The sequence below is a fragment of the Ostrinia furnacalis genome, unplaced genomic scaffold, assembly GCF_004193835.3.
Source record: "Ostrinia furnacalis isolate ACB-3 unplaced genomic scaffold, ASM419383v2 OfSCF7182, whole genome shotgun sequence".
NCBI lineage: Eukaryota > Metazoa > Arthropoda > Insecta > Lepidoptera > Crambidae > Ostrinia > Ostrinia furnacalis.
This window is the reverse complement of record NW_021137421.1, coordinates 875,666-894,554: the sequence shown is the minus strand read 5'-3', so window position 1 is coordinate 894,554 and position 18,889 is coordinate 875,666. Positions and strand designations below refer to the sequence as shown.

Below are 18,889 nucleotides of genomic sequence, written 5' to 3'. Positions count from 1 at the left end.
ATCGCCCCGGGTGCCAATCCATGCTACGCCGCCACTGCGTAATCATTTGACAGTTCATAACGTACGATAAAGTCAGTTAAACAAAACGTTTGACAGAATAATCGTGGGTACATGTCGGTGAGTCGCCAACCTGACTTCTTTGTAGATATTCTTCGTAAGTCGTCATCATGTGCAACCAGCTTACCAACCACATCAGCGACGCCATGCACATGTCGGTGAGTGCCTTAGATAGTCTTCAGGCATAACCATCCACAGTGAAGTCATTAAGATTCGAGGATCAATTAGTTTGCATGCATAGGTCAATGAGTCATCAACATTAGAAAATGATCTTGCAGGTATATCGATCGACAGATGCGTCATGATGAGAGGAAACAAGGTTGCAGGTGTATCCATCAATAGCGGCGTCATCAAGCGAAACCAACTAGGGCAATAGAAAGCTTGAAAGAAGATTGACCATGTAAATGACGCTTAGCACTTGTCGATTTTCCTCGATAGGTCCTTCAGATTTACCGTTAAATAGCGACACCGTGTACCATGTATCCCAATGTAAAACTAGCTTGAGAAGTTTGCGATTACCTATAAATGGCTAAGCAGATACATAATTTAAGGTCCCATTATTTGTATTGTATTGCTGTTGGTTTTCCGAATAAAATAAAATAAATAAATTATGTGTCTGAAAGAAGCTTGAGCACATTAGCGAGATCAGCGTACTTCAGGTCCGGTTACCACCAAGGTGGAGAGGAGAAATGTTTTGAACAACCAATTAGACGTCATTCAGATATCATGAAATTGTCAGAATTTCTTCGATCCGCTCCACGTTGATGGAACCGGACCTTAGGCTAAAGCCCGGTCTCTGAGCATGTACAATTTTGTCCAATGATCCCAAGCTACCCATCTTTATCACTCGCGCGTAATTATGTTGCTGTTGCGCTCGCACACTCACTGCGGGCGCCCGTCGCACAGTCGCGTCAGCAATATAATTATGCGCGAGCGATAAGGATAGGTAGCTTGGGGTCATTGGACAAAATTCTACGTGCTCGGCGACCAGACTATAGACCCTTGATGTACTCGTAAATGAACTGACATGGTGTCATGTGGTGCACCCGCAGGCAGCCCTCCAGAGCCCGGTGCTGCGCTCAGTCCTGGAAGACTTGTTCCTGGTGCGGCGCGTGCAGACCGTGGCCGAGGTGTTTGCCATGTGCGTGGGCTCCGCGCGCGCCTTCAGCGGCGCCGGCGCGCCCGCGCTCGCCGACGACGCCGCGCTCTGCAAGCCGGTCAGGAGGTACTGTGCTCAGCTCTCGTTCCTGAGGTCAGCAGACCGAGGTTGAGGTGTTCCCATGTGCGTGGGCTCAGTTTCAACGTTCACTAAACGGATCGACGCACCTCCGAAGCGAATCACTGGGGGTCTCTGGAGTTTTCCCCTGATCGTGATCGTAGATGACTTGGCAGGGGAAAAACCCAGTCTGTTACCAAACTTAAGATCTCGGCGGCCGCTGCTTCTATGGTAGCCCTCGAGTTTGCCTCGATCAAAATGGTGACGTCGTTGGCGTAAGCCACCATGCTAACCCCCCGGCATTGGCAATCGCAATGTATTCCCGTATTTGCACGTCAAGATTTGATTTTTTTCTGCCATTAATGACACTCTTGTATAAACGTGTGTCCTGTCAGGTTCACGGCGGAGTACGTGTCGCGCTGCGTGCTGGGCGTGCACTCGCGCGCGCTGGCCTGCGCGCTGTGCCTGCTGCTGCGCCGCGCCGCGCTCGACCTGCACGCCGAGGTCGAGCAGAAGGAGATCGGTACGGTCACGTGGCTTTATTACGAGAAGGGTTTTAGATACCATGGGCGTGTCGAGGGAGGTAAATTCTATGCCCTGTCGTAGCTACTATGCAAAAGCTATTAAAATCAGATTCGCATCCAACTTTGATCAACATGCCCCTTTCTCTCTGGCCTAGAATCCGATGGTCTCAGGCAGGGTACTCACCTGCTATGTAGCACGTAACGTAGCATGTAACGTAACCAACCTTCAAGTGAGTACGGCTCATACGGGTCATTGAATCCTACGAGCTGTCTTTGTGCTCGCAGGCAGTGATACCGCCACTCGGCGGGTCGCTGCGATCTCCCACCGAACCACGCGCGAGCATACGGCTCGTGCCTATGTAAGAAAGAAAGAAAGAAAGAAACATTTATTGCCATGGACATTGGACATCACAAAAGACAAAAGAGGTGAAATAAAAAAAAAGCAAATAAGACAGAGGTGACATAAAACATACAATGAATGAGCAAGTTTAGTAAACTAAGCAGTGCCACCTTGTCGCACAGCGATGCCCATCGCAATGGGACCCCACTCAGCATATGCCGTGGCCCCCGGTGAGGGAAGCCCTCACTTGATATAGTATCTGATACATTACATGCTACACGGCTAGCTGAGTACCTTGCTTCAGGTCCGGTTTCCACCGAGGCGGAGCGGAGATGCGCCAGCAGGACTCATTTTTTTGTAGAATTCGATAGCGGGGGCGGAAATCATTCAAAACACTTCTTCGCTCCTTTTCGGTGGAACTGAGCTTGGAATTTTTATTCAACAAAATTAGCACAAACAAACTGCAAAACTTACATTATTAACATAACTAAATCATTCAATGCTAAAGAATTACAACGCTTCCCATTCTAATAGATTCATAGATTTCTATTTTCTACACTAAGCAAGGCCTGTCCTGAAGACAATCTTATGGCAAAATTTGTCTTTTATAAATTAGCTAATCATAACACACATCCGTCATTATTACATTTGTTAAATTAAAATAAACGATCAATACTTTGTGTCTCCCAGGAGCATCGTGGAGCGTGTCCCTGGAGTCGTTATGCGAGAAGGCGCGCGCATTACATGTTTTGTTAAATAAAATAAACATTTGTGTCTCCCAGGAGCATCGTGGAGCGTGTCCCTAGAATCCCTATGCGAGAAAGCGCGCGCATCCTGGCGCGCCGGCGCCGGCGTGCTCGAGCGCGCGGGAGGCCTGGCCGCNTCTGTCTCCCAGGAGCATCATGGAGCGTGTCCTTGGAGTCGTTATGCGAGAAGGCACGCGCCTCCTGGCGTGCCGGCGCCGGCGTGCTCGAGCGCGCGGGAGGGCTGGCCGCGGCCGCACGCGCCGCGCGTGCCCGCTGCGTGCGCGCCACCGCCGCGCACCGCACGCACGCGCGCGCCGCCGCGCTCGCGCACCACGCGCGGCTGAGAGCGCTGGCGCACGCGCAATTGCACGCCGAGGTCAGTCGCGACTAGAGATTAGGGCATGCAAAAACCGAGCGGTTTGGGAAAACCGAACTTTTCGGTTTTTATTTTTAAAAACCGAACTAAACCGGTTTTTTCGGGTTTTTCGGGTCGACTGTTTGTAAGTAAATAAAAATGCTGCAAATTATAATAAAAATCATTTTATTTCTTTTATATTCTAACTAGCTTTCCGCCCGCGGCTTCGCCCGCGTGGAATTTTGTCTGTCACAGAAAAACTTTATCGCGCGCGTCCCTGTTTCAAAAACCGGGATAAAAACTATCCTATGTTCTTTCCCGGGACTCAAACTATCTCTATGCCAAATTTCATCAAAATCGGTTGCGAGGTTTAAGCGGGAAAGCGTAACAGACAGACAGACAGACAGACAGACAGACAGAGTTACTTTCGCATTTATAATATTATATAGTTGGGATTTGACAAGATGAAGTTACATGTTCTGAACATAATATTGTGAGATCAGTTGAATAGTTTAATTAAAAATCAAATATAAAGAGATCAACAATAGGATACTTCGCTCATTAGCAAAGCAAAACCTTTGGTCATAGTTATGCTTAATTAAATAATATGTAAGTTGACACTGACAGAGACTAGCAATAATAATAATAGCAAATAGCGCACGCGCGCGCTTATAGCTTTACCTAGAAGATACATGGTACTTTAGTTCAATACCATAACCATAGACTATACTCTACTCATTCACATTGCATCACAATAATCGTTTTTATTGTATATGACTAAAGAACGATGTTTCTGTATGAGTTATTAAATTATCTAAAATCGTAAAAGAAAAACCGAAATAATCGAAAGCCCCGGATTTATAACTGACAAAAACCGAGTTTCAAATTGTTTCGGTTATCCGGTTTGCATGCCCTATTAGAGATGTAAATTGACTGAATCTGACCGGTCACGATGATCAATCAATTTGACTCAATATTACTGCACTACCACCAAATAATTTATTCATTTAGGTACCGAATACATTGCTGCGTACGTGCCATTCGCGCACCCTTTTTATTATTACAAGCTTTTTACAAGCTTTATATTGACTTCAAATGTTAGTATGTGTGGGACAAATCTTGCAACTGAATTTAAGACCAGTTCTCCTCAACCGATTGAGCTGAAATTTGGTATACTTATGTAAGTACGATGACAATGCAATGTTATGGTACCATTGAGCTGGTCTGATGATGGAGTCGGGATGTGGCCATAGGAACTCCTAAACAAAACGGCGGAAACTCATCGATTTTGGGTTCGTTGGATTAGTCTTTTCGCACTTTAGTGTTAGATAATGTCCAGGGTCCTGAGATTAAGATATAACTGAAAAATGTAAAATAAAATTATAATAAAAATAAACTTTTTTTAAAAACAAGCTTTTATACTGAATTTCGAAAGCTTGTAGCGCAAACAAAGAAAAAGAGGAATAAATTCCGTGCGCGATACAAGCATTCGAAATTCAGAATAAAAGCTTGTTTTTAAAAAAGTTTATTTTTTTTTGTAAAATAGTGAGATACGGATCTTAACGCGACGTTTATTATAATGTGACTCATTAATAAACTTCGCGTTAAGACCTGTGTCTTACTGTTTTAGTTAAAATGGAACGCGAAAGTTTAAAATCTTACTCTTTATTTGCTTGGTATGCAGGTGGTGGGCGGCGCGCAGGACCCGGGTCCGCTGCTGGCGCGGCGCGCGCGTGAACTCGGCGCAGCTGGAGATAGACTAGCGGCCGCCGCGGCGCGCGCGCAATCGCTCGTCACCGCCGCGCACCAGAGGTAACTACGCTTTTATTTTTATTAAATAAAACATTACATTAACATATAAACATTTTTTCTTTCTTTCTTCTTCTTTCTTTCTATTGTTCACTAGCGGCGCGGCCGCCTGCGACTTCGTACGCGTGGATCCCGTATTACGCCCTTAGGGGTGGAGTTTCGTAAAATCCTTTCTTAGCGGATGCCTACGTCATAACATCTACCTGCATGCCGTCCGTAAAATCCGTTGCGTAATTTTAAAGATAAGATAAGAAGCGTTTATTTAATCTTAGATCTAAGCATACATAATGACAGACGGACAGGAAAGCGACTTTGTTTTATACTATGTAGTGAAGCTGCACAGGAATCGCAATAATGACGTGCCGTCGGGACTACTGACAGTTGTTTGGTCAAAACCGTCTATTTTTATTTTCGTCAGTAGTTCTTTGCCTATGATGTTTCTAAAATAAGGTACCTAGCACATCATCCCACATAAATCGGTTAAGAATTTCGCATCAGTGATTTCGTTACCTCTGATGGTTTCGAAAATGAGACACCTAGCGTATCATCCCATACGAATTGGTAATCTTTATGTCCTTCCGTCCATCTGTTACCCAAAGATCTCCATATTTTAATGACAAAACATTCGTCCTCAGAGTGAAATGGGGCGCCGGCGCGAACCCGGCTCTATCCTGCGTGGTAGTGTCCCTGGAACGCGCGTGGGCCGCACGTCGCGCGCGCGCGCACGCGCTGGCCACGGGAGCACGCCAGCTGAGCACGCACGCACGACGCGCGTCGCTGGCGCGCGCCGCCGCCGCGCGACACAAGCACGCCAAGGCGCTGCGCACGTCACTCGCGCACTGGGAGAAGGTCAGTGACTTACAATACCCGGCGATAAATATTGCACATCTACCTTAAGAAAGAGAAATCGGCTAATTTCGGTTTCGTAGAGCGTTATCACTGTCGCACTTGAACAACGACTGACATAATGACGTTTTGTCAAAGTGTAAACAAACTTTATTTCAAATGTGTGCAATTGATTTTGTGAATTATAATGCTAAAAACTTTTATAGTCGTGAAAGAAAAGTGGTTCACAATATGTTAAAGTATTTTTCGAAGAGAAATACTAAGGGTTCGGACAATATTTTCATTGAATAATGTTTTGTCAATCGTATAGGTAGTGTGCGACAGAGATAACGCTCTACAAGCCGAAATTAACCGATTGTCTCTTTCCAAAGGTCGAAGTGCAATATTTATTGCCGGCTATTGTAAAATATACGTGACTTTTTTTATTTTTGAGAATAAAACGTGAGTAACAATTATAGGAATCTTGAAGGGCCCGAATTGAAAGGCAGCAACACTCGTGAATTTGGTTTACTTCCAAACTCTTGTCGATAAAATTACAGAGCGTTTACAATCTTGCCGGGTGGCCAGAGAAAAGAGAGCTTATAGTTACAGTACCATAGACAAAATAATTTTAAATTTAGTCTTATAAACATGCCGATAGGTGGCGCTCTAGGCGCGTACATAATACACAATTTAATCGTTATTTGAGGTTTATGGGCGAACACTGAGAACTCTTTCGAATTAGACGTTTCGAGCCGGATGTTTATCTTGCGTTTGCGAGACCGCACACCGTAAATTGTATGACAGCTGCGTCGAAATAAAATTGACAGTTACCAATAGTTAGTGTGCGGTCTTGCAAACGCACGACCAACGTCCTGCTGAAAGCGTCTTCAACTTCATATTTGAAAGAACCCTAACATTTGTGACTGAGTGGATGCCCGCTCCTCGTGGAAACCCGTCACAGACTGCGTTGCTTATACTGTTTGCGATACAAACACCTATGACGATGAGGCCCTAAACCATTACGATTTTTTTAATAAAAAAAAATATAAGTAGTCAGCTATTATTACTAAATCTACATTTATTCATATAAGAAGTGAAAAGAAAAACAAAGATTAAAAAATAACATATTTTATTTCAAATAAAATCTCAAAAGTCTTCCAACTTCTTCAATTTTAACCAAAAACATATTAACTAAATTATCTATTCTAAACACATTTATCCAGTATACAAAAGCCTCAGTTCCATCTTCCATGTTGAAGCGTACTGTACATCACTAGAGTCCGGTTTGTTCCTTGATGAAGTCCCGGATGGGTTTGGAGGCGATGTCGGCGAAGACACTCGGCGACAGCGCCTGGCCGCAGCCGCGCCCGTACGAAACTATGCCTACCGCCATTCCGTCTTGGATCGCCGCGCCGCCAGAATCGCCCTGCGACAAGGAGGGAAGATAGATAGATAAATCGTTTATTTGCAAAAACTTAACACACATTATGTATAGTTGCAACAAAACAAGTGACGAAACAGCAGGAGATACAGATGATAAGCACGTATGAAACAATACTTTTAAAATAGTTTCCTGCGTCATGTGATCATAGTGATGTGTTCCGCAGCGATGCAAAAAGCAAAGAGCTCAGTGCAAACTGTATTTTGGCACTTATGAACGTCAAAAATAATAAAAAGGTGAGCTACCTGTAGGGCGCATTTTACCAGCGATAATCTTGAACAATGACAAAACACTCATAATCTAGTTCAAAAGCCTTCAGCTGGCGACCAAAGAAAGTCTCAGCAACTAACAGTAAATACATCTAACCTTAGTTAAAGTCCTCAGGCCTCCCACTAGGTGGGCCGACAATCTGGTGAAGGTCGCGGAAGGTGCCTGGATGCGGGCGGCGCAGGACCGGTATTTGTGGAAAACCTTGAGGCCTTTGTCCAGCAGTGGACGTGTTTCGGCTGATCATCATCATCATCATCATCTCAGCCACAGGACGTCCACTGCTGAACATAGGCCTCCCCCAATGCTTTCCATGTTACCCGGTTGGTAGCGGCCTGCGTCCAGCGCTTTCCTGCTACCTTTATGATATAGTTAGTCCGCCTTGTGGGTGGACGTCGCACGCTGCGTTTTCCGGTACGCGGCCTCCACTCCAGAACCTTGCTGCCCCATCGGCCGTCAGTTCTGCGTACCATGTGCCCTGCCCATTGCCATTTCAGCTTGCTAATCCGTCGGGCTATGTCAGCGACTTTAGTTCGTTAACGTTTCAGCTGATACTAAAGCCCGGTCCGTGAGCACGTAGAATTTTGTCCAATGACCCCTAGCTACCCATCCTTATCGCTCGCGCGTAATTATATTGCTGTCGCGACTGTGCGACTGGCACCCGCAGTGAGTGTGCGAGCGCGATAGCAACATAATTACGCGCGAGCCATAAGGATGTGTAGCTTGGGGTCATTGGACAAAATTCTACGTGCTCACGGACCAGACTATAGCTGATAATAGCATCCCTGTAGTACCTGGCAAGTGCCCTTCCCGCCGAGGAAGAAGTTCCCGGCGCAGAACTCGTTGTCGGTGAGCACGGAGAAGTAGACCAGGCGGCACTGCAGGTGGCTCACCACCGGGATCTGAACGTCCATCAGCCGCTCCGGGATCGTGGCCGCGCCGAACTGCGGGCAAGCGTTGTACAGGGGGCGTCCATTAATTACGTGAGACATTTTGGCAATTTTTCAACCCCCCTTGGTGAGATTTAGTGAGATTTTTCCAGACCCCCTCCCCCTCCCCATAATCTCACGTGAGATTTCTTGAAATACATATTTGCAATGTAAATGGGTAAAATCTATGCTTCGATTAGGATTCAGTATAAAAAAAACTGTTTCTTTTAATTTCTTTATTGTTTAGACGGTTTAGATTAAAAAATTAATCATTATTTTAATTTAAAATAACCTAGTTTTCCCGCAATTTAACCCTTTTTTTAAAATTACGTTATATTTGTCGAGACCCCCGCTCCCCTCTCACCTACGTGAGATTTAATGAGGTTTTTCTTGACCCCCTCTCCCCCTAAACGTCTCACGTAATTAATGGATGCACCCACATGAAAAACCGCGTCCAAACCGGTTTACTACGATACCAATTCAAAAAACTACAACATAGTGATCATCATCGTCTTTTTGCGTCGGGAGTGAAATGAAATATCATGGTTTTCCTAAAAGCTTGTCAGCAAGGGAAGGCGCGCGCAAGACGATTGCGCAGGCGCCGTTATTTTTGTACATACTCATTGCCATCAGCTGTTGGTCACTATAATAATATTGTTTATTGATCTAAATAACGCATCAAAATCTATTCAAATATTCTAGTATTTTTAAATTGAGTGTTATCGGTACACGCTAAATTATCCATGATATCCATGAGTGAATGAGGGTTTTCGCGATTGAAAAATCCGCCAGATGGCAATACGTAGACGCGAGGTCCAAATGCTGCATGATTGGTTATTTTTGACTTGACATTGACAGGTATGTCAAAATCCACCAATCACGCAGCAGTCAGACACTACATCCACGTCCCGCCATCTGGCGGATTTTTCAATCGCGAAAACCCTCATTCACCTGAGTCCTGCCCCACCCGCTGACCACGACGTCGCTGCCGCCCCTCACGGGCCGGCCGAGCGGCGCCAGCGGGATGGGCTGTATAGCCTCAGTAAAGTTGATCTTCTCCGCCGTCTTCATGACGGCCACGTCCTTGTCGAACGCCGGGTCGTCGTAGTTCGGGTGCGGCGTGATCACAGATCACAGAAACTAAAGGGTGATGTGACAAGGGGGCGGGGCCGGTGTCGCAGCAATATGCCCAAAAACAGAACACATTGCTGCAGACGTCATAATGTTGAGTACTGATACCGCAGTGGACAATGAGCACATATTTTGCTTACTTTTTGTGTGTCAATTTCTAATGCGACACTGATTTTCGAACTCAGCGTATTAGTTGGCATCTCTCTATATCTCTATGGGCGTGACGGACGCAATGATGATGACAGCACTAGCACTCACCTGAGTTCTGCCCCACCCAGTTAGGGTGGGGAGTGACTGTCGCTATGAGGATGACGGACGCTATGGGGAAGACGGACGCTAAGGGGATGACGGCACTAGCACTCACCTGAGTCCTGCCCCACCCAGTTAGGGTGGGGATGACGGACGCTATGGGGATGACGGACGCTATGGGGATGACGGACGCTATGGGTATGACGGACGCTATGGGGATGACGGACGCTATGGGGATGACGGGCGCTATGGGGATGACGGACGCTATGAGGAAGACGGACGCTATGGGGATGATGGACGCTATGGGGATGACAGACGCTATGATGACGGACGCTATGGGGATGACGGACGCCATGAGGATGACGGACGCCATGAGGATGACGGACGCTATGGGGATGACGGACGCCATGAGGATGACGGACGCTATGGGGATGACGGATACTATGGGAATGACGTACGCCATGGGGATGACTGACGCTAAGGGGATGACGGACGCCATGGAGATGACGGACGCTATGGGGACGACGGATGCTATGAGGACGACGGAACTAGCACTCACCTGAGTCCGACCCCACCCGCTGACCACAATATCGCTGCCGCCCCTCACGGGCCGGCCGAGCGGCGCCAGCGGTATAGGCTGTATAGCCTCAGTAAAGTTGATCTTCTCCGCCGTCTTCATGACGGCCACGTCCTTGTCGAAGGCCGGCTCGTCGTAGTTGGGGTGCGGCGTGACGGACGCTATGGGATGACGGACGCTATGGGGATGACAGACGCTATGATGACGGACGCTATGGCGATTATGGACGCTATGGCGATGACGATCGCTATGGGGATGACGGACGCTATGATGATGACAGCCGCTATGGGGAAGACGGACGCTATGGGTATGACGGATGCTATGGGGATGACGGACGCTATGGGGATGACGGACGCTATGGGGATGACGGCACCAGCACTCACCTGCGTCCGGCCCCACCCGCTGACCACGATGTCACTGCCGCCCCTCATGGGCCGGCCGAGCGGCGCCAGCGGTATAGGCTGTATAGCCTCAGTAAAGTTGATCTTCTCCGCCGTCTTCATGACGGCCACGTCCTTGTCGAAGGCCGGCTCGTCATAGTTCGGGTGCGGCGTGACGGACGCTATGGGGATGACGGTGCCGTTGCGACGCCACGTGCTGCCCGCTCGAAGCACCACTGTTGATGGGTCCACACTGGAATGTTTATAATTTATATTTTCAACCGACTTCAAAAAAGGAGGAGGTTCTCAATTCGACCCGTATGTTTTTTTTTTTCCTATGTTTGTTACGCGATAACTCCGCCAATTATGAACCGATTTGAACAAATCTTTTTTCGGCGTATAGGTAATACCCTCAGATCATAGAAGGGAATAGATGTGAAACGGGGGCGTGGCGCGTGTCTCCGCGATATGCCCAGAAACGAACATCGGCCGCGACGCCAGGTTAGTCGCGATTCAGTCGTACTGAGGAAATGTTCTCCGATATTGTTGGATAATGCGTCGTAACATGCAATAACATAAGTGAAACGAAGAACTACAGGAACAATGAAGTCATTTACCACATGTAAGTATTGCAAATCCATTGGTATTTTGCTTATAAATAAAAAAAACTAAACATTTTTACGAACGAATTCAGTGCCGTGACATTTACTGCGATATCGAAATTAGTGGTGATAAAAATTCAAACACGTTGTACATTGACGATTTAGTTAGCAACCACTTAATGTCATGCGTAACTACTGCGCAATGTATTTTATTTCTTCCGATATCCACTGACGNTGGGGATGACGGAAGCTATGGGTATGACGGACGCTATGGGGATGACGGCACTAGCACTCACCTGAGTCCGGCCCCACCCGCTGACCACGATGTCGCTGCCGCCCCTCATAGGCCGGCCGAGCGGCGCCAGCGGGATGGGCTGTATGGCCTCCGTGAAGGCGATCTTCTCCGCCGTCTTCATGACGGCCACGTCCTTGTCGAAGGCCGGCTCGTCGTAGTTGGGGTGCGATGATGACGAACGCTATGTGTATGACGGATGCTATGTGGATGATGGACGCTAAGGGGATGACGGACGCTATGAGGATGACGGACGCTGTAGGGATGACGGACGCCATGGGGATGACCGACGCCATGGGGATGATGGACGCCAAGAGGATGACGGGCGCTATGAGGATGACGGACACTATGAGGATGACGGACGTCATGGGGATGACGGACGCAATGAGAATGATGGACGCTAAGGGGATGACGGACGCCAAGAGGATGACGGACGTCATGGAGATGACGGACGCAATGAGAATGATGGACGCTAAGGGGATGACGGACGCAATGAGAATGATGGACGCTAAGGGGATGACGGACGCTATGAGGATGACGGGCGCTATGGGGACAACAGCACTAGCACTCACCTGAGTCCGGCCCCACCCGCTGACCACGATGTCGCTGCCGCCCCTCATGGGCCGGCCGAGCGGCGCCAGCGGGATGGGCTGTATAGCCTCAGTAAAGTTGATCTTCTCCGCCGTCTTCATGACGGCCACGTCCTTGTCGAAGGCCGGCTCGTCGTAGTTCGGGTGCGGCGTGACGGACGCTATGGCGATGACGGTGCCGTTGCGACGCCACGTGCTGCCCGCTCGGAGCACCACTGTTGATGGGTCCACACTGGAATGTTAATAATTTATATTTTCAAATTGTTGTAACAGCACAACAACAATTCACAGATATTTAAAACAACCATAACTCAAAAACTATCAAAAATCGCGGAACATACATCGGGGTGATTTGGATATCCCTACTACTGATGCTCTACCTCTGGGCACAACTCTGGGCTTCAGCTTGACACTACTTTTTGGGACACCCTGTATAGGTATTTAATAAAGTTATAACTTAAAAAAATTGCTAATATAAAATTTGGATTCCAATGGTAAAATATTTTTTCAGATCGGTCCAGTAGTTTCGAAACCTACTATCAATACAAACATACAAATGTTTCCTAGAAATACTTCTGAGGGTGCTCAACTCTTCAACAACGTCCTTTGCATTTGGAATAGACAGATAAATAAATACTCGAAAGTGATAATCACAAGACAAAATAAACATAACACTTTGTAATAAACATTTCTATTGAAATACTGGTAGATCACTTGTAGATTGAGTTAAACACGTGTAAACAGCATTTATTAGTAGACGTATTAATATTATAAACCAATTTAGTAAAAAAATACTGAATCTATTTGGATGACGCTACAATATTATTGCAACTCACTGTGCACATGCTTTTTTTCTATTTTTATTCCTTTGTATTGTAATCATACCATTAATTATAAAAAAGAAAGGCTGCTTACTTCTGCGCGCAGTGTCCGGCCGTGAGGATGTAGTCCTCGCTGACGATGAACCCGCCGCAGAAGTACGAGTTGTTCACGATGAACGACACCTTCGGAAGACAACAGAACAGAAAATAATAACATAATTAATATAAATATGACTCAAAGAAAAACAGATAGGAAAAAAGTCAAAATTTTAATTCTTAGGGCTGATTTTTCAATCGTCGGATAACTTTTAACCGAAGAATAACCTTGTCATTTTGACATATTTCCCATACTAAAACTGTCTATGTGCCAAACTTATTCTTCAGTTAAAAGTTATCTAACGATTGAAAAATCGGCCCTTAGTCTATCCAAGATTTCACTTTTTTTCCTCTGAAATTAATTTTACGTTGACTTTTGAAAATCCACAAAAAATTACTCGAAATTGGTACTAAACATTCAATTACCATGCTTATTAATAAAAAATCTTTATGAGCCATCGGCAGTGTCTCGTCCAGAGTGGACCTAACTACATATTGGAACACTGTAAATTGAATGACCTGCAAAGTGTACCAGGGCATATAGTACGCAGAACTGACGGCCGATGGGGCAGCAAGGTTCTGGAGTGGCGGCCACGTACCGGAAAGCGCAGCGTAGGACGTCCACCCACCAGATGGACCGATGACTTCATAAAGGTAGCGGGAAGTCGCTGGATGCCGGCCGCTACCAATCGGCCGTTGTGAAAATCATTGGGGTAGGGCTATTTTCATGGGACTATCCCCACCTCTCTTTCCCACCACTGCAACTCCTGTGTAGCCAGGATCTACAGCTTGACCGCCAATAAAAACCCAACCAGTGAAGATCAAGTAGTGTTCCGGGGAAAGTTAAACTGTCATTGGACCCGCAACGAAATTAATCAGAACATGGGAGGAGTTCGAAGTTAAGGTTCACCTTCCCTCCGTTGCAAAGCGGATGACAGGTGACAAAGGTTTAGTATTAGTAACCTTTATGAAAAAGATATGCACCTAGGACCAGTCCTGGATCTGTTAATAGCCCGTATAGGCCGCGGCCTAGGGGCGGCAGATTTCAGATGACGCTTATTTACTCGATTTCAAAAGATAAAAGTTAAATAAAGATCCAACCCTACCCTAGCCTACGGGCGGCAAAACTGTAAATCCGCCACTGCCTAGGACCATAGGCCTATGTTCAGCAGTGGACGTCCTATGACTGAAACGATGATGTTGAAAGTGTACCTGGTAGGGGTGCTCCTCGATGGTGGTCTCCTGGCCGCCCACGATGCGGTCGGAGCCCTGCGGCCGCGGGTACTCGTCAGCCAGCCCCGGGCCCGAGGGCTCCACCGGCACTCGCTCGGACAGGATTATGGACGACGTGTCCAACTCGTCTTTACCTATGCCTATCAAACACCAAGTGAAATTAAAAATCTTATAGGGAAATAAAAGTTTTAAGTCATTTGCTGCTTTTGAAATGAAAAATGAATGAATTTCATCCCCACCCCACTGTTCGGTGTGTGTTCACATTGACTTGACTTTTCTAATTGCCGCGCAGTGTAAAAGCGGTAATTTATTTTCTGCAAATACTTAGGCTTTTGCAAAACGCTTTTACACGTCCTAGTATAACTTTTCGATTGGAACAGTTAGTGGGCCAGTGGTCAAAAGAAAAAGATGCAGCGCAAGAAACAGCCCTTTGTCAGACACTTTTACAACAGTTTAAAATATTATTTAATGTGAGCAGTTATAACATTTCAAAAATATACGCGGCACAATGTCGGCGGTATCCGAATCTGTATTTTTTTTAAATTACTACTGGAATGAGTTCCTGGCGCCAATTGGTAAACTTACGAGACTTGTAAAAAGTTTAACTAGAATTTGACTTTATTATTATAACATTTGACGGCTTGTAAATACCGATTAATTTATTTAACTCACCAAATTTGTATCCGGAAGACGCATGCCCTACGGACACCAAAACAAAAACTACACCTAACACGTTCATGATAACTTAAAATTCAAATATGTCACTGAATTACTTAACCCGTCGGTCTTATATCTGACATATAAATGAGCTATAGGGATGCCCTCCACCTGCTATATACCAGCTGATCTTGAATACCATATCACCCACATAGCTCTGACGCCACTGGAAAACTTGAAATACTGTTTTAGATAATGAAATTGACTTGTTATGTACCCTAACTTATCTAGATCAATATGCTAAAATCTTAACGGTGAGACAAACGCGTGGAATACACAACAATACAACGGACGGGTTCGCACGCGAACGCAATGCAAAACTGAATATCGTTCCACTTTTATATCTGAATTCTACTTAAAATTTACATAGTGATAATTTATTTATCTATTTTATGTAGGTTTTCATGGTTCTCATTGATATAAACAATTGAACTTAAATTATAGTCAATAATTTAGATAAAACTAACTTTATCAGTTACCTAATTTGAATGCTTAATTTTGCTCGATCAAAATAATCATCAATGCTAGTTTGACTATTGGATTGGTGTTTGTATCCAGATTCATCAATCATTAATTAGGTCTAGGTACAGACTGCTGTTTGCTTGTCCTATAGAAAATAATTGAGAAGAACACGCAGTACTTATAACATGGTGTTACTTAATTGATGAATCGGCGGCCCTCTTTTATTTACTTATTACATAAAAAGAATACATCACCAATCATCATCATTCAATATTTCATTACTTACGCCCAGCGAGTAATTTGAGCCATTTTTTAAAATGTTTTTAAAATGAAATTTGTTAAATATCTTTCGCCTTCATTTAAATGGAGAAAGGGCTTTATAGTAATTAGAAAATTAAGGAAATCATAACAATTAACGCGTGACGCGGCGACAGACGGCGGCCTTGATCGACATAATACATATCGCCCGAGTAGGCCGCATGCATTATGCATTATGGCGGCGGGCATTCTCAAATGCATCCATCATCACAACTGTGTTCTTTACATTCTTAGAATAAATACAATTGATTTATATTACAGAGTAGACATAAACTTTTTAACGGTGCAGTTCTGTTAACACTGAATGGCGATCTTTGGACATGCAAATCGCAATTCCTTGATATGTTATCTAATGCACAACTAAGCCCTCTGATATCGATATAACTTTAAGTGGTTTACCTTATCTACTTTTGTAGTTTTGTACCATTAAGCCTACCTTTGTCTATAGTGCATTCGCGATTAGAAAATAGTAACTGTTCTGTGTCACATTTGACCAATTGTTTAATTGATTAAATCAAATCAAATGATCTAATCAGCATTGGCGTATCTAGGGTACTTTTTCAGTCCGAGCCTGGCCTGCGATTAGTACCTATCATAGCTCATGAGTTAGTACTATCAACTATCACCTTCAATTCGGCAGCCCAACGCGCAGTGAGCTATCTGCACGCGTTGGTTTGGCTGAAGCTTAAAACGCATTAATGGCGCACGCAGGCTGTTCGCGTAGTTTTGACCGAACCTCTAAGGCCCCTGTCTTCGTTATTTGATGTGGATCGTAATGCTTGCAGGCATGTACACTGGCGCAGAAGTACTCGCTGCAGGTGACGCCGCTGGAGGAGTCGCTGATGGAGATGCTGCATCCTGAAGGGAACATCGACACGCAGTGGGTGAGTCTTGAACGCAACGGAACTAGCAAATTCTAAATACGTTTATTGTGAACCACAGGTACATATGCTGTCAAATTATAAATGGGTGTAGATCGGCTCCGTTCCGCCTTGTAGACATACAATAGTTACTTTTTAATTCTAGGGTTTAAGTTTAGGCTAAAGATTAGGTGCAAACAAAATTACTTAACATTTTCTTACTTATCGTGATGACACAATTTCAGCCACAGGACTTTAATTCGCATCATTTTAGCAACAGGCCTCCTCCAATTCCATAACTGCTCTTTATTAGAAACTCATAAGTCATAAGGAAAAACAATCGAATGGCTTTCCATTTCATTCGTGGGTCAAATCACGAAAAGGCGTAACTAACAAAATGGCGATATTGAATTAAACATACCATGTTATTTAAAAACATTCATTTTATAACCTCACAAAAGATCGTAGCTGAATTCTTTGTCAGAAAGCCAGTATTGACAGTTAAAAATGGCTGAAATGCACATTTTCCATACTTCAAATTATCTTTAAATGTTGCTCCTGTAAAATTAAAAATCAATAACGTCTTTTCGTGATTAGACCTACGAATGCCCACGATATGCATACTTATTACTTTTATGAATTTTTTCATCTCATGTGTCAGGCGCGGCGGGCCCACCCCACCGCTCACAAGGCTGGTGCGCGAGTTATAAAATTCAGACGGTAGTTTTGTTATTCGGGAATTGTCAAATTGCTTTGATCGGTTCGCGCGACATTTTCTTTCAATTTGGGATTTCGTTGTGTATTTCGGTGGAATATCATTGTTACTGTAATGTATTTTAAATATAAAGTGTGTACTACAACGTTGGAAAGTGTGGATCAAATGAAAGAAATGTCCCTGGTTCCGAACAGGACACTGCCCACTCACGAGGTACATTATATGTTTTAAGGTTAAAGGACAATGGCCATAAAATAAGTTAAATGCATACATAATTATCGCCTTTATTTTATTGTTTTCTGTTGCCTTGGGTTCTTTTCATATCGTTTTAGCCTACTAATTATTTTACTTTAATTGCATTATTTAACCTATCGTAATTTAACGCCTAGTAATTGTCAATTTATGAATGTAGGTCAGTAGGTACTAGATAGGTAGGTACTTCATCAGAGAAATTACAGTAAGCAGGAAGTGTATGTATTGATACTTGACTGGATACATTTAAATTCATATTCCCTATTCCTAAATTGATAATTCCTAAGTACAGATTTAAAAAATCTTTGAACTTTGATGCGATTCTGAAACTCGTCTAAGGCTGAGTTGCACCACCTTACTTTAACTTTAACAAAGTTAGTCTGTCAAACTCTATACAAAAAACACCGGTTATAGTCACGGTTAAACTCAGCCTTTCTATCATTTTTAATTATTAATCTCGGTAGTCGTAACAAAGACTTTGACATAATATGAACGTGTGACATAGTGTGAAGTTATTGACCGCTAATTACACTGTAAACTTGTTTGTTTCGTACTTGGGGTCGTGAAATAATAGTCCAAAGCACGATTCGAAGGCACAGAAACGTATAATCTCTTCTACAAATCGAAATACAACACAAATAATACTTGGAATCAGTAGAATACAATCATTTAACAGTCAAAACATAGAAAATTGTTCGCGCTCGTCGCGGCCATGTCGTCTGAGTCCTGAAAATACGCCGGCGATTAATGTTNGCCGCCGCCGCCGCCGCCGACACCGCCGCGCCGCTCGCCGTGCTGGCGCACCATAAGGTAGGAAACCTTATTATTTACAGCAGCAACAACTACCGAAATATCGCAGTGTCTAAAGTCCGCCTGCTCACCGACACCGCCGCGCCGCTCGCTGTGCTGGCACACCATAAGGTACGGGACTATTCCCACTTCTCGTTCCCACCACTGCAACTCCTGTGTAGCCAGGATCTACAGCTTGACCGCCACAAAAACCCAACCAATGAAGGTCAAGTTTGTCCCGGGGAAAAGTTAAACTGTCATTGGACCCGCAACGAAATTAATTAGAAGAACAT

At 44.8% G+C, this 18,889-nt stretch overlaps 2 protein-coding genes across 2 annotated transcripts in view; one reads left to right on the top strand and one right to left on the bottom strand.

The window, feature by feature from the left end:
• Nucleotides 1–16,900, top strand: part of LOC114363636 (serine/threonine-protein kinase SMG1-like) — a 100,258-nt gene extending 83,358 nt beyond the window's left edge. Inside the window, exons 5-10 of the mRNA XM_028319421.1 lie at nucleotides 1,110–1,282; nucleotides 1,669–1,796; nucleotides 3,033–3,259; nucleotides 4,923–5,050; nucleotides 5,683–5,896; nucleotides 16,766–16,900. Of these exons, the coding sequence (XP_028175222.1) occupies nucleotides 1,110–1,282; nucleotides 1,669–1,796; nucleotides 3,033–3,259; nucleotides 4,923–5,050; nucleotides 5,683–5,896; nucleotides 16,766–16,900 (1,005 nt within the window). The remainder of the gene's footprint in view (nucleotides 1–1,109; nucleotides 1,283–1,668; nucleotides 1,797–3,032; nucleotides 3,260–4,922; nucleotides 5,051–5,682; nucleotides 5,897–16,765) is intronic.
• Nucleotides 7,070–15,497, bottom strand: LOC114363650 (trypsin-3-like). The gene is made up of 6 exons (XM_028319446.1): nucleotides 15,156–15,497; nucleotides 14,463–14,623; nucleotides 13,249–13,337; nucleotides 10,853–11,102; nucleotides 8,378–8,527; nucleotides 7,070–7,301 (listed from the first exon to the last, which is right to left on the bottom strand). Exons 1-6 carry the CDS (start codon nucleotides 15,220–15,222, stop codon nucleotides 7,149–7,151), a joined length of 870 nt encoding a protein of 289 aa, XP_028175247.1. The 5' UTR covers nucleotides 15,223–15,497; the 3' UTR covers nucleotides 7,070–7,148.
• Nucleotides 16,901–18,889: the final 1,989 nt, after the last annotated feature.

Excerpts from the sequence above, each read along its gene's own strand:
- LOC114363650 (XM_028319446.1), bottom strand. The coding sequence starts at position 15,222 with ATGAACGTGTTAGGTGTAGTTTTTGTTTTGGTGTCCGTAGGGCATGCG. Across the intron at positions 14,624-15,155 it reads GTCTTCCGGATACAAATTTG|GCATAGGTAAAGACGAGTTG; the intron begins GTGAGTTAAATA and ends GGTGTTTGATAG. Across the intron at positions 11,103-13,248 it reads GCCGGACACTGCGCGCAGAA|TGTGGACCCATCAACAGTGG; the intron begins GTAAGCAGCCTT and ends TAAACATTCCAG.